The sequence below is a fragment of the Malurus melanocephalus genome, unplaced genomic scaffold (genome assembly GCF_030028575.1).
Source record: "Malurus melanocephalus ecotype Western Australia unplaced genomic scaffold, MMel_1.1 scaffold_382, whole genome shotgun sequence".
Lineage (NCBI taxonomy): Eukaryota > Metazoa > Chordata > Aves > Passeriformes > Maluridae > Malurus > Malurus melanocephalus.
The window spans coordinates 280,414-305,752 of NW_026623614.1; the positions used below are offsets into that span (position 1 = coordinate 280,414).

General features: G+C 49.5%; 2 protein-coding genes across 2 annotated transcripts in view; one reads left to right on the plus strand and one right to left on the minus strand.

Annotated features, from left to right (window-relative positions):
* Positions 1-859: 859 nt before the first annotated feature.
* Positions 860-21,009, minus strand: USP28 (ubiquitin specific peptidase 28). Its single transcript, XM_057379003.1, has 24 exons — positions 20,943-21,009; positions 17,743-17,820; positions 17,360-17,492; positions 16,739-16,850; positions 16,413-16,575; positions 15,379-15,465; positions 15,115-15,252; positions 14,633-14,706; positions 14,394-14,470; positions 14,128-14,276; positions 12,044-12,171; positions 11,781-11,876; positions 11,239-11,418; positions 10,332-10,546; positions 10,021-10,091; positions 9,460-9,688; positions 7,917-8,120; positions 7,285-7,421; positions 4,902-5,080; positions 4,742-4,820; positions 4,344-4,423; positions 3,255-3,378; positions 2,547-2,745; positions 860-1,994 (listed from the first exon to the last, which is right to left on the minus strand). Exons 1-24 carry the CDS (start codon positions 20,979-20,981, stop codon positions 1,819-1,821), a joined length of 3,147 nt encoding a protein of 1,048 aa, XP_057234986.1. The 5' UTR covers positions 20,982-21,009; the 3' UTR covers positions 860-1,818.
* A 3,687-nt stretch (positions 21,010-24,696) lies between these two features.
* LOC130581106 (5-hydroxytryptamine receptor 3A-like) overlaps positions 24,697-25,339 on the plus strand; it is a 4,010-nt gene continuing 3,367 nt past the window's right edge. Inside the window, exons 1-2 of the mRNA XM_057379021.1 lie at positions 24,697-24,763; positions 25,177-25,338. Coding sequence (XP_057235004.1) covers positions 24,697-24,763; positions 25,177-25,338 — 229 coding nt within the window. The remainder of the gene's footprint in view (positions 24,764-25,176; position 25,339) is intronic.

Consider the following 25,339-nt stretch of genomic DNA (forward strand, 5'->3'; position numbering starts at 1 on the left):
TGGAAGGAGAACCAAAGGAGGTAGAACTGAGGGGAGATGCTCSTGGCCATCACCTTCCAAGGAGCTGCCCCCTGTCAGCTGCCCTTGAGGACTGACCAACCCAGAGAGGCTGTTTGGCTGTAACTCCCTTGGGAAATGGGAGGACAGAGCAGTGAGCAAAGGCTTCCAGCCTGGGGACACACTGCTCCTGTCCAGCCCAATCCAAATACCACGACATCCCTGGCACCACTGCACTCCTGATGCTCTTCACTGGTTTCTTAAAGCAGSATTTGGGCATGGGCTGGGCATTTCAGCTTCTGGCAGCAACACAAAAGAACTGTGCAAAGGCACTGTTTTGCGAGTCAGAACAAACGCACTCTCCCATTCTCTCCCCAAACCACATCCTATTGCCAGCAAGTGCACAAAAGCTGCTTGGCAATGCCAAGTGCTGCCTGKGAGGAGGGAGTGTGCCTCCGGGTGGGTGATGGATGGGGGGTTCTGTTCAAGAACTCCATGTTTKCATTTGTGGAAGGTCAAGCACCCCAAGCAGTGAATTGAAGGGCTCATCCCAACTGCTCTGTCACAATGGGGGAAAAAAGCTGAAAAAGCAGCACCCTGGTCCCTGAGAGGCATGGGTTGGTGCTGGGACCCTGGCAGCCAGAGTGCCTGTGGATAATGGCAGTTCTACTTCATCATAAAGTYTCTGGGAGAGTGCAAGGTTCTGCCACATAAGCAGTTTATTCCTAAATATGGGGAAACACTCCCCAAAGGGACGGTGGAACCATCCTAAGGCAGCTCTGCTAATGACAGCATATGTTGTGCAGGAAGAACCTTCAGGCAGAATCCCAAAGTGAAATAAAGACATGGAAGGAGCTTTTGCATTCTAACATAGAACAAATGCTTTTATTGCACTGTTAGAAAACTCTGCATAGTCCCAGCAAAAAGGATCCCCCKCCACTGACTCAGAAGTTTCGGCTTACAACTGCCGCAGCTCAAAGGCAAGCACAGGGCGACTGCAACAAGAAATGCCAACGGGGCACTTCGTTAACAAAGTCAACACAAATACCCACCACCAACACAACGGGCTGATCTGAGCCCTGGCAGCTGTCACTGACACTAATCCAGCCCTGACAYACCACCCAAGGGGAGAAGGAAGTTTGCCTTCTGGCCACAAAGGAAAATCCTTCGGGGTGATGTGATTGCCCGAGGCAGTCAGCTCCTGCCAGGCACAAACCACAGCCCCGTCCTGGCTCCTCACTGCCAGGATTTGCCTGTGCCTCTGAGGAAGGCTCCTGCAGGGTTTCTGGTGCCAGCTGGAATACAAAAGGCAAAAGCCTACTTGACCTGACCATAACACACAGCTTTTGCATGACTGCCCACACAGCAGAGCCTGAGCCATTGCTGCTCGCTGCCTCCTCCTCACTGAGCCCAGGCTCCCACCAGCAGCAGTCTGGCTGGACTGACACGTGCAGCCTCTYGCAGTGCCCATGCAGGAGCTGTGAAAGCCCCTGACAGCCCAGGCACAGGGTGCAGTGCTGAACAGAGTTGGGCTCCTGTGCCAGCATGGGCCCAGGGGGTGCATTTAGAAGGCTGCCAGGACAGAAGAACTTCTGGAGCCTGCCTGGGCCTGCACCTTGCACTGTAACAGTGGTCTGGGTCCTTTGTGTTACCGCCTCACGTTCTGCCTCACAAGTGCAATACTGCTTTTTATCTGCTCATATTTACAAAGAACACAGCTSAGAAACCAAGGTGCCCCTGTCCTCCCCCAGTGCAGCACTGGCCGCCCGAGGCCCCGGGCAGGCTGGCAGCATGGCACAGTGGCACAGGGAGTGCCCGTGGCTATTTGACGGTGACGGTGGAGGCCCCGTGAATGGATTCCATCACGGCTGCGAAGCGGCTGCACAGGTCGTACGGGGAGTTGGGGCGGATCTTCGGGGGCTCTTTCAGCACAATGACCTCGGTGGAGCCATCCAGGAGCCGGGGCAGCAGCTCACCCAGCTTCATCTGCAGCTTTGCTGTCAAGGGGGAGAGGAGAGACAGTCAGTGGCAGCAGATGGCAGAGGCTCCAGGCTCGGGGTAAGGAGCTGTGATGCCTTTTGCAGACTCCTCTCCCGTGCTGAGAGCWCCCAGCCCATCCCGGGGATGAGCAGCCCTGCTGACACAGAGCACACCTCRCAGCAGCTGCCACCAGCTCCCATCCTGCCTGACAGGGCTCTGAGGGGAGATCCACTGTCACCGGGCTGCCTGGAACAGGGCCATGGCCCACCCAGACACCAGAGTGACACTGCAGAGCTGTCAGTGCAGGAATAACTGCGTGTGTCAGGGTGACACTCAAAATTGACTGTTTCAGGGACAAAGGACCATTCTGCAGCTTACTTTAGTACAAGATTAATTTCTTCTGTAACAGAATTTAATGGGTCATTCAAATACATTTCTCCTCCCACAGTTACAAGGGCCCCAATGTGCTGCACTGCAGACACTAGGAATTTAATTTAAAATGGTCCTTTAATTCTTTCCCAGTTCAGRCCCAGACACTGCCCTGGCAATGGACAGCAGCCATTTCCTACCATCCATGTCCTCTCGTCCCAAATAGGAGCACCAGCGGTTTCTCATGATCTCGATGGCATCCAGGTCCTCTTTGGAGATCTCAAAGTTGTTCATCAGATGCATGCAGGGGATGATCAGCTCGTTCAGGATGCTCACACCCTCTGACACACGAGCTTCTTCACAGCTGATGAAAAGAGAAGCTGCCACCTCATTCAGCTTCTGGGGGTGGAGGGAGAATTGGGGACAGGCTTGTAAAGAGCAAGCATKGACCATGGATAACATCCAGGAAAGGCCCAGCTTGGGCCCTGCACTGGCAGTGCAAAGAACAAGGACTGATAGCACCAGGTGCCAGGTTCTGGTGGAGCAGCCACCTTCAGTCATGGAAAACACCCCATAGAAAACAAACTTGTAAATAGATACACTYGTACACATAAATGCAGTTTGCTATATCTGCATACAGAGTACATACAGCTTATTTACAATTCTGGTTTTAAGATGGCAAGATCCAAATCTGTCTTTGCCTAGATTCCCTGAAACCTATGTGGCACGTTCTTTAATTGAATTATTATTATTATTTTCCAGCTACCCATATTGCTGCTGGTACTCAGCAAGGGCAGRGTTATGGCAGCAGACACAAGGCACAGTTACACAGTTCTTGGCTATCATGGTGCCCAGGCTGCTCTCTCCCCTCCTCTCCAAAAGTGAGTGCTGAGCTCCTCAATACAAACCAGGAGACACTTCCTTCTGTACAGGGCGATCAGGGACTCGTTCACGCCTCGGTTGGTTCCCTTCAGCAGCAGTTTGGTGTTGCTTTGGTAGGCATAGACCAGGTAGGTGAGTGACTCCTGGTACCTGCAAGAAGAGGGTCAGCTCTGCCAGGGCCATGCCTACAGCCTGGGCTCAGCTCAGCACACGTTTCCTGCTGGGCCCAGCTGCAACAGCATCAGGCCCCATGGGAAAAGCTGTTATATCCTTGCCAAAGCAAAAATGAATAGATGCCCCATGTCAAGTCACTCCTCCTCCTCCTCCTTTTTGCCCAGAATGCCAAATGAACTTCTTGGCAGAGCCCCTTAAAGCCAAGTTCAAGTGCAACATGTTTGTTCACATTCGTTTTCTGTACTGCTCCAGGAACTGCACTATGAGAATAYCCCAAGGTTGTGTTTTTGAGTCCCTCACACGCTTCAAGCTTTAGGTGAGAAAGCAGAGCTGCTGACAGGGATTAGGTCAATTTGGGGGAGCTCTAAGCAGCTCTTGTCTTGCTGCCTCATGTCAATTTGCCCACCTGAATTTGGTGGCTCATCACTGCAAACCACCTCRGAATTCAGTCCTGTATCCATCCAGGAATAATTTCAGAAAGCACGCACAATTTATGGAAAATACAGGTTCTGGAATGGTAAGGAGGAAACCAAGGCCTTTTGGGTCTAGAGGACTCCAAAGTGYGTATTTACACAAAGCATAGCATCCATTTTGAGACAGTTTAATTTTAATACAGGAGTCCAAGGTGAAAAATACCATGGTGATGGCAATCATTCCTKCAAACCCATCTTTGGAAAACAGAAWATAAAACTCAACTTCCCAAAGRGAAAACTTAGRGGAAACTCTCAGAAACAGTCAGGCAGCTAGCCCGCAGCCCAGCCTCATATCTGAACTGTTGACCAAGCTCAATTATGGATTTGAGAAGGGCTATTAGCAGGTCAAAAAAAAAAAGCCCACTGGCCTCAAATAAAGGTTGTGGGTCAGAAAGAAGAATTTTTGTCAAAGTAGCCTTTACTTTTAACTACAGATTATCTTGTCCAAACATAATTATAGGAACTTACTTTCTGTTCTGGTAGAGTTCCAATCCTGTCAGCAGGTAAATGGACACCTTACGAAAAAGGCTGTAGTCCTCGTGCCATCTCTGTGAGGAGCAGGAGGGAAGCASAGCATCAGCCTCACCCAGAATTTGGTCCCCCCATGACTCTGAAGCGTGTCAGATTTTATCCTTTGAAATGTTTAAATGTGTCTCATAAGTGACACATAAATGCATTTAGCCAACTGCAAACACTCCTGCAAACATTTCCAGCGTATTCCTTCTCCCTCGGTGACACTCACTGCTGACAGCCATGCAGTGAGCACTGTGTTGGTCACACAGCTCCACGCTGTGCTCCCATTTCCCACTCTGGACAGTGCCAGCTAGGACAGTGTGAAGGATCAGAARCATCTCTCTCTCCCTTACCTTGTACTCCTCCATGTCCACAAGATCAGGGCCGATTTCACTCAGCTTTTCCTGTGCCACTTTCATGATGCTGATGGACCTGCTCCATGTGAACAGAAAGTAGAAAAGTCAGGCCACATTCCAGACAGGAAAAGCCTCCCCTGGAATCCTGGGCACTCACCGCTCGTCATAGCTGAGGTTTTTGTCTGCAAACTGCTCGAGGAGGGTCCGTTCCACGACCTGCTGCGGAGCATTGTTCTGCATGAAGTAGATGAGGACGTGCTGGAGCCGGGCATCGTTCTGGGGGGTTGGGGTCTCTTTGGACAGCAGGTACAGTCGGGAATATTCCTCATGGAACGCCTGCCAATGGAACACACRCACTGACAGATCCACCTGGAACCCGTGGGAATGCCACAGCAGCCAACAGGAAATCAAACCTGTTCTGTTTGATGGCACTCCTATGGTGACACTAAACCTCCTCAGCTGGTCATACTCCAGTGGTGAACAGAAGCCCACCAACACCTCAACTCAAAACCAATGGCCCCAGAGCCAGGCAAACCCTGTGTATGAAATGTGAGCTTCTAAAAGTGCTGGGGTGTCTAAATGCCTTTGAGGCAGAGAGCAGAGCTGCCTTAGACAGATTTGGTAACTCTCATGCAAGTGATCCCACTGCAAAAATGAACTGGAACACACTTGTACCTGCAGGAGGTGCAAGAGTATCTTGTGATTTATATTCCCGTAGATTATCAGAATGGATGATTCTTCCCTCGTGGCATTTTTAGTTAAATCTACCTGCCTGTAAAATTTAACACCAGCTTCAGCATTCAGCAATGCTTAAGCTTTCAAACCCCTGCTCACACAGATGTTTCTTGAGGACATCTTTGACAACAGATGTCACAAGTAAGCAGGTATGTTCAGGACCAAAAAAACAAATTTCACAGTACTAAAAGAATAAGCAGAAAAAAGGAAAGTTGCTGTTTGTCTTGGGAGGAGGGTGTTCCCTTACAGGATCTAAAAATTGCTTTGAACCCACAGAGAGCAGGAACTGAAATACAAGGCAAAGGCCATTAGCCAGAAGAAAAACTCAAATCGTTCCCTTTACATTCCTGTCAATATGGCACAGACTCACTATTCTGGGAAAACAGATATCCATACTATTGGATTTAGCAAACAAATCAATACCTTAACAAGCCCTGCTTCAGACCCATCGCGATCAAAGGTCTGGCGGGCTTTTGCAATAGCCAGGATGACACCTTGCATGGCTGGGCTCAGCATCACCTACCACGAAAGCAGGAGAACAGACACAAACAGGAACAAGGAAAACAGTAACAGACAGGGAAAGAAGAGAAGGCATAGTGAAGAATGGAAGAAACTTTCAAATGGTAAGGTTTAAAGGAAATTGTAGTACAGGTGCAATAACTGGGGCTATGACTTATTTGCATGCTACTGACTCTATCCATCACATGCACTTTACATGCAGGGCTTTTCTTTAAGCATTTAAAGATCTCAAGGCTGGTCACCCCAAAGCCTTGAATTTTTAAATGCAACAAGTGAGAAAGTAAAGCACGCTGGCCATATCCCTGCCATGCCCCACTCAATCTTCCTAAGCCATGTAAAACAAAAGCAGAAACTGTGGCGCAGCAGTTCCTTAAGCCAACTTCACACAAGCACACCCCAAACCTACTCAAGGAGTGACAGCCTCAGTGTTTGTGTGAAATCCAACTTGTGAAATAGAGACAATATCCAAAACACTGCTTGAGTATGTATGAGAGTGCTTAAAATCAGACCCCAAAAWATCAATGGGCAGGGTATGCAAATTACACTGTTGGGATTAAGGTCTTTGAGTGGGGACAAAACACTAACTGAAGCCAGCAAAGAGACTTGTAAAGAAATGAATACAGGTAGCATCAATTTYGATACAGTTGTGCCAGAAAGAGGACTTAAGACCAACATGCAGATTGACCAATTGARTGTTCTTACAGAGCTGCTTTTCTGACAGCATCTAAAAATGAAATAATGGAACGATGTGAACTGTCTTCCTTCCTTTCCACAGGGGGAAAACTAACTTTGTACAGGGTGTTGTTCCTATGGTAGACACTATCACACCCACCCTTAGGGCAGCTCAAAGCCAGCTAAGTACAAACCTACAGGCTAAGGAGCAGCAATAATGAACCCCTGCACTGGAATCTGTACCTCCTCATCATATCCATCTGCATCGGATCTAACAGGAATCTTCCCCACACTGGGGATTTCCACTTCAGACACCTGTGAACTACTTTGGGCAGCAGCCTCTGCTTCCTGAGCGTCCTGGGGCTGATCTGCCTGAACTGTGGGGGATGTTTCTCCCAGCTGGGCCTTCAGCGGCTCTACCTCCTTGTTCTGTGGCCAAGAAGAAAAAGAAGAGAGTAAGAAAATCCAAAGCAAAATACAGGAAAGCTAAAGGAGACCGAGCTAAATGTGGCACAGCTACAGAACTTCACAGCAATGGGAAAAGCAAAGGTCTGTCAAGGAGAATAATCCAGACACAAGAAGGGGGTGGTTCCTGGGCAGGGCACAGCTCCTACCTCGCACAGAGCTGCCTCCACCCCGTTCTTCTCGTAGGAATCGGCGGTGTTGGCAATGGCCTTGGCAGTCTGCTCCTTGGCAATGCGGGCGTGCTCCGACGACAGCGAGCAGCTCTGRTCACAGACTGACGACTGCTCTGTCAGGACAGATGTGGTACCAGTGAGCAACAGCACTGACATTTTTTCCCTCTTGCTCTAAAATGTTTTGCAGCTTGTCCATGCAGCTTTATGCAGCTGCCGCCTTCATGCGAGCGTGTGCGTTCCCCTTTCCAGTGGGAATGGCACACCTCATCAGGGATTGCCAAGTCATGTTTCCCACTCCAGAGACCAGCACTTGTCCACTTGATATTTATGAAAAAAGAAAGAGCTGGAAATGAASTGATATTAGCCCATGATGATTAAGTGAATGGGAAACAGCATTTCTGGGGACAAGCCAGGAAGTATGCACACACAAAACCAGCCAAAGAGCTTTTTGTACAGTCAGGGCTGAGCCTCCAGCAGCTGCCTTTGCTGCTTCATCMACACTGCTCCTGCATTCTGAGACATTTGGGCAAGGCTCCAGTGCAGTGGTATTGGTGACCAGCTGGCTGTTACTGGTTCCAACATGGTTTGCAAGTTCAGGGTGGGATTACCTGGTCCTGACTCGGAGCAGAGGTCCTGCAGTTCAGAAGTAGGCGAAGGCTCCATCTGAGGAATCTTGCAGGACTGCTCCTCATCCCACTCCTCTGCCTCCTGCTCCAGGCGCCAGTTGTCCTCCTGGATGTAGTGTCTGAGTTGTGGGGACAAGGCTTCCACTTCTTTCTGGARCTGTCTCGCCTCTGGGCCCTCATCCTCATCTGCAGGAAATGTAAGACCGGTGTAAGGAACACACTGTGACAGGACAGCACCCTTAGGGACTAAACACACTGACAATATCACAGGCAGCCACATGCACGTTGGCTGAGGGGTAAATGGGGAAAGAAGCCCAACTTTCTACTGGCTTTGTAATTTAAGGTGAACCAGAAGCAAAGGCTCAAAAATAAAGACAAATCTACAGTTATCTAAAATAAACCCAGTTTTGTTCTACCACTGGACAGCATTTACACAGAGCAATTCCAGAACCAGCATTTGCTGATGCAGGTCAGACACACCCTGATCCAGTTGGGAATTTTAGGGAACAGCACTGAACTGCCAACAGCTGGGAAGTTCACAGCTCAGAGATGTCACACCTTCATCACTGCACAGCAGCTAAAGGTAAGGGCCTGCATGGGGTCCATAACACAACTGTCATGCTGGTATTTCTCAGCCCTTTTTAGATCTGCTTCAGTATTCACTTTTAAAATAGCACAAAACCCAAGCAGCATAAGCTGTAGACAAGTCCTAAAATTTATCAAAAGCAAATGGCAATTTYCTACAGCAGATATTTTTATCCACCCATTGCAAAATGCTTTAAAAAAAAACAMAAATCACATTAAATAGGAGAAAAAAACACCCCAAGAAAACAATGTCCAATCCTCATTGGGCATATTTAGCAATGAACAGTGACAGTTCTCCATTGTTTTTTTCTATTTATTATACCAAAATGAGCCATGCGTGAAATTATTGGTTTCTTGTACAGCTGTTTGCCACGTCTAGTGCCACGTGCACAGCAATTCCTCCTCAAAACTATTTATACGTTGGCACTGCAAACACAATTCTAAGTCGGAACCAGATACTGATATCTCTTGCACAGAAAAGGCTGCACAAAAAAGAGCCCATTTTTAAGTTCAATGGAACAGAATCACCAAAAACCACACAAATGAGTCAGGAGATRGGATAAAAATGAGAGAGCTAAAGTAGGAGGCATTTCACATGCCTTTAGGAAACAAGTGCTGCCATACAAACATTATAAAGAGTCAAAGTGAAAAGCACCAGCACTAGGTCCATGTTAAATGTGGCAAAAAGGCAGTGTCAGTCTGCACATGATTCACAAATGAGGTGCTGCTCCCAGTCCCACCAGGATGCTTCTCCCAGCACTTTCCAGCCTTATCAAGGATTTAGAATTGAACTGAGTATGAAGYAGATTATTTCACTCCTATCTGGGGTGAAGTTTTGTGCTTTGCCAAAAGACAACTGTRCAGCTGAGGAAGCTGGGGAACATAATGGTCATGGAGGCCAGAGGGACACAAACACCACCTAAACATCGTGGCTCTGTACCTGCACCAGCACGGGACACCTGGTCACTGATGTACATCAGGCAGTAGGCACTGGCATTCCTCAAGCCTCCAAACGACTCTCGCTCCAGCTCCTCCCACGATGACTCTGTCACTGAGATGTCATTGTATTTCAGCCACCTTTTTCGAGGCTGGTCGTATATGAAGGCCCAGTAGTGGCCAGCATTTGCCTGCCCTTCATGGACCAGGACGGCGTGTAAACGATAGGGAACCTGCAGAGTGACACAGACACTGCTCAGGGTGCACTCAGGGACTGAYTCTGCCTCTGTACACAAACAGCAGGACTGTTTATAGATATAGAATGGCACAGGACTAGAGCAATTTGATACATTTCTTACTGTGTGGGAACTGACTTTAAAGGGAAGAAGAAACAAGATTTTCCTATATAGCAGATATAGATATAGATATAGATTAGATATAGATATAGATATAGATAAAGATTTATCTGCTTCATCTGAAAATTTAAAAATACATTAAAGAGGGCAATTTAAACCAACAGCTACTAACAAAAATGACTATAAGCATGAGTATAAGCATCTCCTACCTGTTGGAGGAGAGGGTCACAGTACATTTCTTCAATGGACAGGTTGATTCTGGCAATAGACTCCTTCAGATCTGCCAAGAACATCATCAGTGAGATAAAGGCGTAAAAATTAATGCCTACTCATCAGGCTATGCTAACCCCTTTCACTTCAAAGAGTCTGAAGCCATGCAGAGACTATCAGACAGACTCAACAACAGAGCTCAAACAGGGACAAGACTATTTGTACTTCAGGCTGTATCCAGTGAAGCAAGAGAAGGGAAACCAGGCTGGCATTCGGGAGGAAAATCACCAGAAATGCATTTGGGGCCAACCTTGCACATCTTGTTCAATCTCGTTTCTCCATCGCTGCAGACACGTCTGAACCAGGTTCAGCTCTTCCTCAGACACCACYCGAGGAGCTGGACATTCAGACAGCTCTGCTGCTGAAACGGGAGGCTGGAGCTCCACACTGGAGTTTTGCTGCAGCGAAGARTTTGCCACAAAGGAAGCTTCATCTTCAGTCCTAGTATCAGTCCTTTCTAGYGTGCTGTGGAGCAAAATCCAAGAGTAGTGGGCAGGTTTTTCAATCTTTCTCTAGTTCTTTTCTTGTTGGAAAAGAATACAAAATAAACCAAACAAAAATTAATCCAGAGCTGGRGCTGGATTTCCTTTCCAGGGTGGTATAAAATGTAGAGAGAAAAAGTACACTAAAATATACTTCTGCCTTCACAGACTAAACTAAAATATAGGAAAAATACTAGGGGAAAATTTTATAGAACTCTCTAAGCACAGATCCCAAATGAACAATTAAAAAAAAAATTCTTCCATTACTAAGACACTTGTGTATTTACTCAGCTTAATTTAGAGTGTTAAACCAACTGTGCTGGCCAGGGTTATAATAATCCAATATTGCTGTAATTTACTGGTCAATGAAGCAAAAAAATAAGTAGCCTAACCAAAAAGAGCACATAATTTAGCTCTGAATTGCTGCTTAGGTAAGGAATATGGGGATGCTTTTGGACAAGGAGACAGAACAGACTAAGATGCAATGTTCTATTCACACCAACAGAAGCAATGGCCAGCAAAGCCACGAGCCACTGCTTGTACAAACATTTATTTGCACATGACAGCATCGTGCTCACCAGGGCTGAGAGAAATAACCAACTTTTGGAATGCCACACAGGACCATTTAGCTGGGAGGTGCTCTCCTGTGAATGCTTTTTATTTCTGTTTACTGACCCGTTTGGCTGTGAAAGTGTGTCCACAACACGAGGCTTGTTCTGGGAGTGCAGGGGTGATATCTGAGAGCCCTGAGCAGAGGRAACAGCCCCAGCTGGCTTTGTAGCAATGAACTCCAGCACATACTGCAGCATGTCAGGCAGGGGAAAGCGGGCTGGGCCAGAGCCATACTCCATGTACCTGGGGAAAAATGCAAGATGTTGTAGGAGTGAAGAAATGAGATGGGTTAAACTGTACAGGACAAGAGAATAACTTTTTATGTAATGTACTACCAGGCTTTCTCACCTCACTTGCCAATGCAGCTGACAGTGTCAACTGYGCTCTTTAAAGAATTTATTCCTGTAACAGTATCAGTAAAATTSAGAAACAAGGGAAGAGACAGGTTTGTTTTTAAAAAAAACACTTCCTCCCTCCACATGTCTTGGAACAAACAGTGCTGTTTCTCTTTCCCCTACAAGTTTCTCTGCTACTGGAAAGTTCATTTRAAAGAAAACATTTGCACACTTCTGGAGGGCATAGAAATGAATCCAGTGATTACTCACCTTTCCAGCTTCTGCTGTAGAGTCACCATTTTCTCCTTCAGTCTCTTCATTTCCTCTCTCTTCATCTGAATAAGATCTTTATTGCAGTAGAGGTATCTAAACAGAAACAGAGAGCCCCATTTGCCAGGTGAGATTTGTTTACTTCTAACATCCACAATCTTCTGTAAGTATTTAGAATCTTTCCTTGCTCACCCAAACAACCTTTTTGATTTCTTTACAACAAAGCAATAACTTTACACATACCGTACAACAGGACAACTCACCTGTCCATATATATAGTCTGGGGAAACTCTAGCTTGGTGTGAATTTTCTCTGGCTGTCCTAGTGACTGATTGAACTCAAATCGGGAGAGTTCAAAGGTCAGAACTGGTGGGAGTTTTGTAAACCAGCGCTGYAACAAAAGCAGAAATGCCCCCAAAGGGACTTGTTTTAAGATGACTCCTAATGGCACATTTTAGACTGATCCTATATGATTTCAGACTGTTTTAAATGTCTCTGTCTTTAAGCTCTGAAAGGGTTTTGTTTGTAGAGTAACAAGTCAGAAGCCAAATTTTACAAGACAAAAATTTATGCTTCCTTTTCAATTTTTACTGTGAAAAAGCCTTGTTATTGCGCTCAGTTACTTGTCATTGCCTGGTGCATCCAGCTTGATGGATTATTAACAAGTCCAGCACTGAATTCCACCAATTAGCAGAGGCTACACACAATCTGCACATCATCTAAGAGCCCCCAAGAGAGATTTTTTCTGACACAGATCACATGCAGTGATGAACAAATCAGGAGTCCTCCTGCAGCACCAGATTCCTTATCCTCCCTGTCTATTTACAAACGATTTTGGAGATTCAGAGATTCCCACTTTCTGTAGTTTCACAGACTATTCAGAGTCACTATTAARAGTGGAAAGAAAAATTCTCACTTGAATTTACACTTCCTCCCGCTCTTCCTGGATTCAGACTTCCAGCATCCATTGCCAGAAAGTTCCTTCACCTATTTTAGCTTGGACCACCCACTTCATGCTCCCCTCYAGATTCAGGATAAGCACACTAAGCTCCTTGTGCTTTGTCAGMTTCATGTCAGATGTGCTGTGGCAACAAACCAGAGCTTTCTAAGAAGCAGCCCATAACCACAAAGATGGAATGATTTATGCTCCTATAGTCTGGTGGAAGTTCCTGTAATCCCACTGCTGCTTTGACTTTCAGCACACTTGCCTAGGTGCCCAAAAGACAAAATCACCTTATTCCTTATGTCTCCTATCATGCCACCACATCCAAGGAAGTGAAATTAAGATGCACAATTTTTCCAGTAAGACTTCTCAGAAATCAAGCCAGAGCCTTCTCCTCCTATCTGTGCAGACAAAAGAATTAAAACAGCTCCCTGCTCGGTCAAATTTCCCTYAAATTTTGGGAGAAGAATTCTGAGGAACTAAAAAGCTTGGATTGAAATTAATCTGCCTGCTGAGTTCCAATGTCCCTTTGTCTCCAGTGCCAGCCAACACCAGCTTCACCCACACCCCTGTAAATGCACCTAAACTGCTTCAGGCAGAAATCAGGAAAACACAGAACAAACATTTGAGTCCACAGTCAAAACAGGGCTCCCCTGCTCAATACTTCACTACTCCTTTGCTAGCTTAAACCACAGCAACACAATTTTCAGACATTTTCATACAACTGAAATACCCTTCCCTCCCTTGCCTAGACCAGACACCTTTGCCAATGTTTTTTCCCAGCCTTTCTCCAAGCTAACTTCTGCTGCACTTACACAGAGGATGCTGAATGTAATGGTGCTTCTTCACCTTCTAGCTTGCTGCAACTATGTTTTTTATGATTGGTTTGTGATTAGTGAGAAAAAAAAAAAGTCATCACAGTCAGCAAATAAGAGTGAAAGCAAGAAGAAAAAACCCAAAGCATACAGAATATAATGGGGAGAAAGAGACAAATTCCAAATGGCATACCATGGAGTTAAGCACTGTATTTTTACCCTCCGAAAATATGGAGGCAGAAGGTCTCCCCCTACWCAGGTACAGGTAGGCTTCAACAAAAAGAGAGAAACTTGATCACACTTCATTCAGTGGCAGATGTTGACCTTTGCAATTTAAAATAAAGTCTTTGAACTGGTTACATAGGACAATACATCTTTACCAATCAGYAAAGACTCAGTGTCTCGCCACCTAACACTAACACACATTTACATTCGATTCCAGATCTCCAGAAAATATTCTGTATTCAATTCTTAGAGAACACTCAGCTCCCACTTAAAATTACCAGAGTATGTGACACACCCCRGCACTGTGTGTGCTGCACTTTTTGCAGCAGGCAACCAAAGGCTYGACAAAAAAGCTCAAACCAACCTCCTGTCCATACTTGACTGACTGAGATGTTGTTGCCTCCTCCATCTCTCCCTCCACCATGGCTCCTTCCAAGCACTCGTTCAGGTTCCGGTAACCGTTCACCTGGAGGGGGTACTGACCAAAGGTCTCAATCTTGGAAAAAGTGTTGCCTGGATGATTGAAATCAGACAGAAACCATGAGACAATTCAGGAGAACAAAAAATTCTGGTTAATCCCGAAACACTCAGATGAGTTAAAAAGTTGAATCTACCARAGCCTGGACTCACCCTCATGGACACCCTCAGTCAGGAAAGTCCCGTAGAAGAGCTGCACCATTGGGTTTTCGGATTTGTCCCCAGGGCTCCTGTTTCAGAAAGCAGAAACACACTTTCATTTGCAGCTGGAGGCTGCAAAAAAACCCCAAGTTGTAATCTAAACCTCTGCTTGGGTGCCTACAGGTACATATAGTCCCCTCATTTACTAAAACTCTCCTTAGGTCAAACTCCCRAGATCACAAAGAACTCACGTGACATTCACAGTGAGCTGGAAGGCGTCCTCCAGCCAGTCCAGTAGTTTGTGTGTAAATTCACTCACATCTTGCTAGAAGAGAGACAGAAGTGGAGAGTCAATGGTGACATCCACCASAAAGTGCTGCCCCGTCTGCTGCTGTCACTGACCACTGAACACAATCTGACAGCTCCTGCTCTACCCTCTCAGCTGAACTACGTGTAAGACTGAAGTGCTGTGCTGATTTAGACTGACACTGAACCCTGCTCATCCAAACACTAGATCAGAGGAAATGACTGTGATCACTACCCAGCTATGCAGATGGCACTGGGTAGTGCCATGCTACGCTGGCTGGTTAATTAGCACGCATGTACATTCTGCTCTAATGACACAGGGACAGCTGCTTGTTGGCTGACAGACATGGGAGTGCCAGCAGGATGAGGCAGAATGGCTGTGACTGCTGATTTGAAGAGAGCAAAAGGCTGTTCAATGTGGTTTTACCTGTGGTTGTTCAGCAGATCTAAACACATCCCTCAGGAGTTCCAGTGCTGCAGAAGGGTCTACGAACTTACGCCATGTTCCCAGCATTAATGCAAACAGACACTGCAGTTCTTGCATGAATGCAATATTTCTTTTTCCCTGTGTTGCAAAAAGAAGAAAAGTCAAAGCCTTCCTGCAGCTCCAAATTAAATCTGCTTAGAGAAAGAGCAGAACACTACACCACAAAAGAGGGAAATTWGACACTGTTACTGAATCAAAACTTACAGTGTGGCTACGACAACTTTCAAGCACATTCTGTGGGAGGGAGTACCCAAGSACCAGCCTCCGGAATTCTGGCAACTGAAACAGAGACTGAAAAAGAGCAGAGTAAAGCTCGGTCAGCACCTGCAAGGACTGGACTCATTGCAATTTGATGCCCTGCTGTCACTCTCTGATTTGACAGGTTTATTTTGYGTACTTCACATTCCCAATGGTCCCACTACTGAATGCACCTTTACAATATAAGCAGCCCCTGTGCTGGWCGAGCACARAATCAGAATCATAGAATTAACYAGGCTGGAAAAGACCTTTGAGATCATCAGCATGTTCGTACCCACACAAAGATGAAATCTCATCCTGCCATTTCTATGGGAGATATAAACCTTTTAGGAAAGATCATTCTATTCTGTACAGGCACCCAGGAACAAGTCATGGTGAGAAAGACCCATTTGCAGCCTTCTTACTTCCTCTCAGAGCTGGAGACAAATGATTACCATCTCTCTGCTGATGTGAAATGGTGAGAAGAGACAAATCTGYTCAGTTCCACTTACTGTTGTCTCTTCTTTAGGTCATTATTAATAATATATGCTGCCAAGTTTTTTATTTGTCCAAGCATCTATGCCAGTGTATTCCATTAACTGAAATATGATMTACCATGTGTTATAGAGCCAACAATAACTGCAGTAAAATTAAATTATGGGTTCACTTAGCCAGGGAAGCTTCTATCATTTCAGTAGGCACTTGGCCATCRCTGCACAATCCCCTGCGTACAAACACACAGATTCTCTGTATCTGTAGCTATTTTTAAGCAAAGCCTGTTTAAATACTATTTATCTCTTTCTGTACAGGCCCAGAACACATCACAGTGACATCACATAAACCCAGAAGTTTCTGTGCTTAGASCAAGGTCATATTCACTCATCTGTGTACAATGACTGCCCCACAGAACTGCTGCATGTTTACTTCTAACCGAGAAACATTCTGACTCCAAGACCACAGCAAGTTTGATATCAGAAAAACAGAACTTTCTTACAGATTACCTGTATAACAGCACTAAACCAACATGTATTTCCGATATTTTTCATTCCAACAGGCCAGTCACTCGCTCTTCTCCAGTCATTCTGCTTGGGGCTCTCTCCCCAGGCCTCACAGCGTTTCCTTTTGGAGCGGTTTTTGTTTTCAGTGGAATGGCTGTCCTGTGGTCTGTCATGAGACGTAAATACTGCGCTGTAAAACACCTCCCAAAGATTCCCAACAGCYACAAGAATCAAGCTCCCTCCAGCCAGCAGGTGATCCATGTTTGTTCTGCAGTTACCAGCTTCAGAACCCACTTATGATACCTGGGGCCATTCATGGCCTCACTGACCTTTCAGCTGCATCCCTTTCTGCAGCTGCAGCTTTTGGTGATTCCAGGGGTCTGATGGTGTTGCCAGTGCGGAGATTGTCTTGGTTCTGAGGGGGAGGTGCAGCACTAGCATCTAGAAGTGAAGTTTGACCACTCTGATCAGTTTTCCACCACCAGCAGCAAACATTCTCTTTAAAAGGAACTTCTAGAACACATTACACTTAACAAATATGGCTTTTCAATCAATACAAACAACATTTTCTAACTCAGATTTTAAACACAAATCCCTGTTCAGATCATGCCACGCAATCTAAGAGCCACTGAATGAGCTTTATGAGGAGAACAGGGCAGAGCATGCAGCTGTGTACGATCCAGATTTCCTTATAGCCAAATTCAGAGCTTAAGGGAACAGTTCAGAGCTCCTGAACTAATGAGACAAGAACATCAGATTTTTAACTGTGATGTGTCACCTACAAACATTATTAAAACACGATTAAGTGATCAGTACTGGCAAAATCAGATGTGCACCAGAACAGCACCTGGAGGGCTGCACTGCTAGCAGAGGCAGGGAGGATGGATACTTTCCCTTTGAGCTCACACAAACACATGAAGCTGCAGGGTGAGCAGAGGTGAGGGACTCACTCTGTGGGAGCTGTTTGCCCACTGCACTCCCTTCCCAGGCAGATGGCTCTGCAGCAGCCAAGTTCTGTACGGGCTCCGGGGCGGGGTCCTCYGTCAGGAAGGTCACTGCTTCCATGAGGTCTCCATCAGCAGCCTGGCAGAATGACGGGGAAAAGCAAAGCACCAGTGAGGAGCAGAAAAGCAAAGGATTTACCCTTTGCCTCTCATGATCCTGGATGGCTCTCACAGGCCATGCACAGACCATTCTAACAAGGACCAGTTCATCAGCAGCTGATAGACACAGCAAACACCTCTGCACTGTGTTGGATGGGAACCTGAACTTGCCTGACTTTGTTGAACAAAATCAGAGCTCTTTCCCCAGAACAATAGCAATATACACAAACCTTTAGAGCAGCAAGCAGGAATGCTGAATCCTGAATTCCTGTGATCTCTTTCATCTGGTTTAAAAGCACTTGGCAATCCTATGTGCAAAAAATAAAGAAAGCTCATGTGAAAAGGTGATGAGGATGGACATTAGGCTGTTTCTGCAAGGCTTGATGAGGGCTCACTGGAGGACTGCTTCTTTCCTTCCTTTCTGCTGACAGACTGACACACAAGCCCAGCCACACTTGCTTGATACAAATACCAACATCAGCTTGAACATCGCACTCAGGCCTTTTCCCTGCTGAATTCACAGACTAACAGTCAATCCCTCGTTTCCTCAGCAGAGCACAGTCCTGGGAGCACAGCTACACTCGTGTCAGCTGGGATGTGCAGAACCTCCATGGGAAGGGGCTCCCCCGCTCCCTAAAGCAGTGGCATGTGCAACGGGACATATAAGGAGGCCGCCTGCTCCCAGRGCACTGGCAGGAGCTATTTTCAGTGTGGTGGCACATGCCATTTGTGCATGTCACTTCTCACTGACAATAAGGTGTCAGAGCAAGGGTCCAGGAGCCTGTTATTGCTCCTCCTTCCCACKCTGCAGACTACTCAAGGTTTGGCAAGACACTTGCTGCTCAAGGCTCCAGAGCTATGGTTCACAACCTTTGGCCTGTTCAGCCACTTAAAACAAACAATTACAGAAATTCACTTTACCAGACTTAGAAAAGCTTTGCAGCCCAGGCACTCACTGCACTTGCCAAGCACAAATAACCTCAGTCAATGACTGCTGGGAGAGGCAGCAATCCACAGAGAGCCTCCTGGTGCTCGGGGTCCCATCACCCCTGTTTGAGGCTGCACTTCAGGTGATGCTGCTGCCAACAGCTCAGTCTGGGTGACAACTGAGATGCAGCTCCATAATGCTGGCATTGCATGTGGTACGAGAGGGACATTACACCAGGAACAACTGCTGGCTCTGTGTAGTGGATCCTGATTTACAGAGGCTGTCTGGGAGCCTGCTGTCAGCGCAGCCCGATCAATCCCACATCCTTAAGACCACGTTTTAATTAAATCTTAACCAGCAAAGTGCAGGCAAATGAACTCAAGTTTCTACTTACTCTCATTGAGAAAAAATGCAAGATGCTTTCAGGCCACTGGAGCACAAGTTCCACTCAGTGAGTAATGAGTCAAATACTTTTTGAGCCCCTGCCCATACTGGTGATGGACGTTACTCCACACAAAGACAGTACACATCCGTGTCAGCCATTAAAACAAAWAAACTCCTAGATTATTTTTGGGGGGAATCCCTCATCAAGTTATTCATGGCAGTCCCATTTAAAATACTACATCTGCTCAACTTTTACAAGAAGGAGCACATACGTGTGTGCACCACCTGAGAAACAATGCTGCACTGGAACCCCTCAGCACCCCAGGAGGAGCTGCCCGATGAGGAGCCAAGGCTGKGAGGCTCAGGGCAGGCATACTCTCACAAAGGCAAACCACTTAAATCATGTTGCTAATTTTGCTGCCTTAGCACGTGCTGTGCATGTCGGCTGACCCCACCTTACGCTGCAGGGCGGATTTTTCCAGCGGAGAAAAAGAGTCCCAAACACCCTTGCTAATACACTGCATTATAATAATGAAATCCGAGGCAGGACAGGGCATGATTTTCTGGGGTTTTTCTGTTCCAGCATGTGGAGAACTCACAAAGGCTGCTGTAAGCGGAAAAGCCAATTACTGATCCTCTGATCTAAGTTACCACTTCATATTCCAATGATTTCTGTATCCTTTTATTCAGCCTTTGAGAAAAGGTTGTGCTAACAGCAGAGAGCTTATCCCATACCACTTTCCAGAGGCTTACAGCTGCCTGGCAGCCCACAAAAGTCACCAGGAAGCACACTCCACGCAACCAATTTGTTAAGATTTTGGGGAGTGCATGTGGTTTTGTTGCCATAACTAGTCTGGTTATTKCTCTCTGAGGTTATGCGCCATGGGGCTATAAAACAAGCTCTGGAACTGGTAATTAACACCAGTGTGCTGCACTTGCAAACCCAAACTGAACCAAAGCCCTACCTGCYGAAAAAATAACAACCCAAACCCAAATCCTGTTAGTGTTAAACTACAGCAACAGGAGATGAGTACAAAACCAGGAGGCTGAGAGGAAGGAGGGTACAAGAGATAAAATTCCAAGGTCAGMCAGGGATGGTGGAATAGAAAAGTTTTGCTTATTTTCCCCACTCTGAGGCGGCTCACAGGCCTCAGAAGTTTGTTTTGATGAGAAATTGTGAACAGGGAAGGGAGCAAATGCAGTGCAGGAGTTTTAGGAGCTTCCAGGAATAACTGCATGCAAGGAGGAGGAAGGTGGAGGCACAGAAGAGGCACACAGAGCCTCAATCTTGGGCCTCTGCACCTCAGCCATGCTTTTTATCGTGGGGGAAAATGGATATGAAGAGGGCTGGAAACGCACAGGCAGGAGCAGGAACAAAGCTCCCGTTCCTGGCCAAGGCTTTCACAAACCAATATCCATCACAATACGCAGGAGGCAGCAGCCTTGTTCTGCAYTAAGGTGTGCAAGATGCACACACTGGGCACCGTCTGGTCACTGTCCCCACATCACCGGGGCACGGCTGCTGCTCTAATGCCACYTTTAACGCACAACCAAAGGGCTGACACCCTCATCCCACCCACGCTGTAGCTCTGACCTCTCTGAAACGCATCTCTTGGGTCCTAAGAGCACAAAGATGCTACAGAACAGTGCAGACCCCTGTGCCGGTCCGGGGTGGTCCGGGTGCAGTCCCCTGAGCATTGACACAGCCTGGCGTCCGGGCCGCGCTCCGTGTCCCTTCACAGACAATTCAATGAAGTTCGGGAGCAACAGTTTGTGTTCACTCGCCCCAGGAGACGCGGCKGAGCGGCGAGAGGGACCATGCGCTGGTGCTCCCCGCGGAGGCGGAGGGTGCTGAGCCCCTTCCCGTGGTACCGGCCAGCGCGAGCATCGCCCGTTATTCCCAACGAAACCCGCGCGGAGCGGGACCGCTGCCCCGGGCCGGGGAAGCGCCGCGGAGCGGCCCCGAACGGCTGCGGGCCCCGCGCTCGGGAGCTGAGGGGCGGGAAAGCGGCTCCGGGGGCAGCCCCGGCCCCGCGCTCTCCCGCACCGCTCCCGCTCCCCGCTCACCCCCGCACACCCCGCGGTCCCGTCCCGTGCCGCCGCCCCGCCCGCTCTCACCTCCCCGCCGCCGCCCCGGGCCTGCAGCTCGGCCGTCATGGGCCCGCCGGCAGCGGCAGCGGCAGCGGCAGCGGCAGCGAGCCGAGCCCTCAGCGCGCACGCGCGGCCCTGCGGTTACGGGCCCGGGAGCGCCCCCGCGGGGAGGAGACCGGCACTGACCGGCACTGACCGGCTGTGTGTCCGTGTGTCCGGCCGTGGGTCCGGCCGTGTGTCCGGCACTGTCCGGCTGTGTGTCCGTGTGTCCGTGCATGTGTCCGGCCGTGTGTCCGGCACTGTCCGGCCGTGTTATCTGTGTGTCCGGCTGTGTGTCCGGCTGTGTTCTTCTGTGTGTCCGGCACTGTCCGGCCATGTGTCCGGCCGTGCTCATCTGTGTGTCCGGCTGTGGCCGTGCGTGTGTCTGTGTGTCCGGCAGTGTCCGGCAGTGTCCGGCTGTGTGTCTGTGTGTCCGGCAGTGTCCGGCAGTGTCCGGCTGTGTGTCTGTGTGTCCGGCACTGTCCGGCAGTGGATCCGGCCATGTGTCCGGCCGTGTGTCCGGCAGTGTGTCCGGCACTGTCCGGCTGTGGGTCCGGCTGTGTGTCCGGCACTGTCCGGCTGTGGGTCCGGCTGTGTGTCCGGCAGCGCTCATCTGTGTGCCCGGCAGTGTGTCCGGCCGCACCCGTACTCAGTGTCAGCCAGATCTCCTTTATTAACAGCAATGGGCCTCAAATACCTTCAAGTACTTATTATCACCTGGCTTTAATGGTAATGGATCAGTGCCAGAATATTGCAAAACCTGAAGGGTGTCTAAAAGAAGACATGACTTGAAAGGAAAGCATTCTCATCCCATTGAAAGGAAAGCATTCTCATCCCATTGCTGGGGGAATTGAAGGCATTGGGCTCCTTCACCAGGTTGAGGATGGGTTTGGTACCTGCAACAGGCAGGGTTTGGCCTCTCCAATGGGACAAAGCCACCAGCAYTCCAAAATTAAATTAAAATAGCCAAGGGCACCACGCTGAGCAGCTGTTCATGGCATTTGGGCTGTGCTTCAGTCTTGGAGCCAGAGGAGAGCTCCTGTGTCGCTTTGCAGTGAGCCAGGGATGGCAGCAAGGCCAGGATTCTCTAGGACCACTGTCCCTCTGCAGGGTCCCASGGCAGCGGGGGCTGCTCTCAGCCTGCTCGTGCCCGTGCTGCGGCCCTGCCTGCCCGCGGTGTTTATTTCATGTCTCGCAGCGTTAAATCACAGCAGACACGCAATTTGGGGAGCGTGAGGCTCCGTAATGGGCGGCCTCGGGCGYGTGATGGGGCTGGGGCCATCAGGCAGCCGTGCTGCCAGGGCTCCTTGTGGATGCTTTATTGCTTTTGACGTTCCAAATGTGCTCTGAAAGGTGAGTCCTGGCAGCCTGGAGGAGAGCAGTTTCCCTCTCCTGCCCGCTCCACACTTGAGGCCTTCTTCCCTGTTGTCTCCGTGGTCCCAGCCTGGCCACAGCTCCCCATGCAGGACAGAGCCCAGCACATGCCGTGGTTTATGGTGGTTACTGCCAAAGGAACCGACTGCACACTGCTGCACACCCAGGATCAGTCCAGGGGCTGGGGAGGGAATGCACAGGATCACAGTGCCGTCACATGCTGGGGATCCTGTGCTTGTGCCCCTGTGTCTCCCCATCATCGCTGCACCTGCTGGGGTGCACCCAGCCTGCTTGTGACGCCAATTTATGTCACGGCCCCCGCTTCAACTCTAGTGGATCGTGACACCCAGCCAGGGACCTGCTCCAGGAGAGAGGGCTGGGAGCCATCCCAGTGCAGGGATGTGCAGGGATGTGCAGGGGTGTGCAGGATGTGTGGGGATGTGTGGGGATGTGCAGGGATGTGCAGGGATGTGTGGGGATGTGCAGGGCTGTGCAGGGATGTGTGGGGATGTGCGGGGATGTGCAGGGATGTGCAGGGATGTGCAGGGATGTGCAGGGATGTGTAGGGATGTGCAGGGGTGTGCAGGGATGTGTGGGGATGTGCGGGGATGTGCGGGGATGTGCAGAGATGTGCGGGGATGTGCAGGGATGTGTAGGGATATGAATCCCAGTGCTGCCGTGCCTGCTGCAGCAGAGCCTGGGCAGGACCCGGCCGGAGCTGTGGGAAGCCCCGGGCTCCCAGCACTTCGATTCCCAGAAAAGCAATTACCGCGCAGMAGATTACAGGGCTAATAAAATCCCATTATGCTATTTCGGAAAGTAAATCTGATCTGGGTGCTGCCGATTGATATCAGCCATCCCACAAAATGTCCCGCAAGAGCCCCCTGCATGCACTGTAATATGAGGCTACAGTAGATCACACTAATTAGATATCCAATAACAGGAAGGCTGATAGGAACTACATTAAAATCTCTTTAAGATGAAGATGTMAAACCCAAGGGAGAAAATTCAGAGTTAATGATGCTGCAGCAGAGGCTCCAGTGGAGCAGTCCACACTCCCTCGGCCCCATCCTGCCGGCTGCAGRCGCAGGAGCTGGAGGAGAGGGGCAGATTGGGGCACGGTCCCCAGCGCCACGGCGGCGCTGCCCGTGATTTTCATTACTCAGATTCAATAAGGGGAGAGCGCTCGGAGCTGCTGGAGCTCCCTGGGAGGTGACTTGCCAGCCACTAACGGAGCCGAGAAATCAAATTAGCCCCAGCTCTGCTGTCACTCTCTCCCTGACACGGCTGTTGGCAGCAAAGGGGGAGTTCATCAGGGCCCTGCACTAATTCTTATCTCATTTAAGTGACTCCATGCCGGCATCTGATGCGATTTGCTCTACGCCACTGCTGCAGGCTTCGGTCCCTGCCCGCCGCTTCCCCAGGRTTTCCAGCAGCTGGCAGCTTTGTGGGGCCTGGGGTCCTGCAGCACACACGAGCACAGTGTGGACACAGAGGAATACAGAAAATCATCCAGCCTGGGGGTCCAGGAGGGCTCCCCTGCCGGGCAGAGGGACATTGCCCAGCCAAGGCTGTGATGCTGTGGTGTGGAGGGATAAACACACAGCCTGAACAGGGCACCCTYGCACGGGTGGACACCAAAGGCTTTCTGACTCTCAGTAATACCTGAGCAGACTTTGCTTCTAGCCTTGTTTGCCCCGAGGTGTTAAATATTTTGGGAAASTGAAACCAGTAGGAAGAACATTGTTTGCTGGGATTTACAGCAAATGCAAATTGCTGCAGTGAAAGCAGACCCCGGTGCAGGTGCAGGTCCGAGGGGCTGGGGGAAAGCTGCTGCCCAGGCAGGGGTGCCAAGGGCTGGCTGCACACGCTGCCCCCTCCCCAGGTCAGAGTCACCGGCAGTGGGACAGAACCCCTGCCGCAGGGWGTGAAGGGGAGCCCGGTGCCTCCAGAGCTCCCCACTCCCTGCTGATGAAAACCCACCCCGTGTCGGTGTCACATCCCTGCTTTTTGCAGGGTTTCCCCCATCTTTCTGACCGCTGAGCATCTCCTGGCRCAGCCCTGGCACCTGCAGCACCYTCTCCTCCCATCGGGCCCTCMCTGCCCATGGCACCATTGTACCCAKCCCTCCCTGGCCACAGCCAGGCAGCCGGGCAGAGCATGGGCAGCTGCTTTGAAGCTGGGCTGGTGGGGGTGGGGGAGAGCTGGGTGGGCCCCTCTCGCATCCTCTGAAACTTGATGCAGCGGGAGAGGCTGATCGCGAGATTAACTGGGCGTTCTCAAAAAGCCGGCGCTGGGTGAAAGCCGCACGAGTTCCGCCTGCCTCCGCTCCGYTCAGTGCTCGGCAGCGGCTGCAATCAGCGGAGCCATGGTGCCCACGGCTCTCGGGGCGCTCCTGGCCCTGCTGCCMCTGGCATCGACCCTGCAGAGCCCAGGTAAGCTGAGGCACGGGCGGGCAGGGCGGGCAGGGGCAGAGCAGGGTGCTGCTGGCACCGAGCAGCAGCTTCCCAGATCTSAACTGTGCTGAGTGCAGGCAAAGGCTGCTTTTTAGGGAGACCTTCGTGCTGGTGGGAAGTGACATACCTGAGACAAACTGGGGCATGGGAATGCTCCGGTGCAGAGCCTGAAGGTGCATCCTGCCTGGGGAACACTGACCAGGCAACAGAACCCAGCTCTGCACTGTGGGTTCATCGCTCGGGGTCTCGGGGTACCCTGGAGCTGTGCCGAGTAGGACAGAGACAGACATGGAGCTTTTGTGCCTGCACCCCAGCGCTTGGGAGGTGCTGCCCGAGCCCCGCAGTGATGAAGAGCAGCCTCCCTCGTTCCCTCCCTTCCTCCCTGTGCTAAGCAGGTTCCCAGCACGGGGGCCGGACGCCAGAGCCCTCCAAGCCCGCCCTGTACCGCCTGTCCCAGTTCCTCCTGGCCCACTACCAGAAGGGCACCCGGCCCGTTAGGGACTGGAGAACGACCACCAACGTGGCCATCGACCTCATGGTCTACGCCATCCTCAG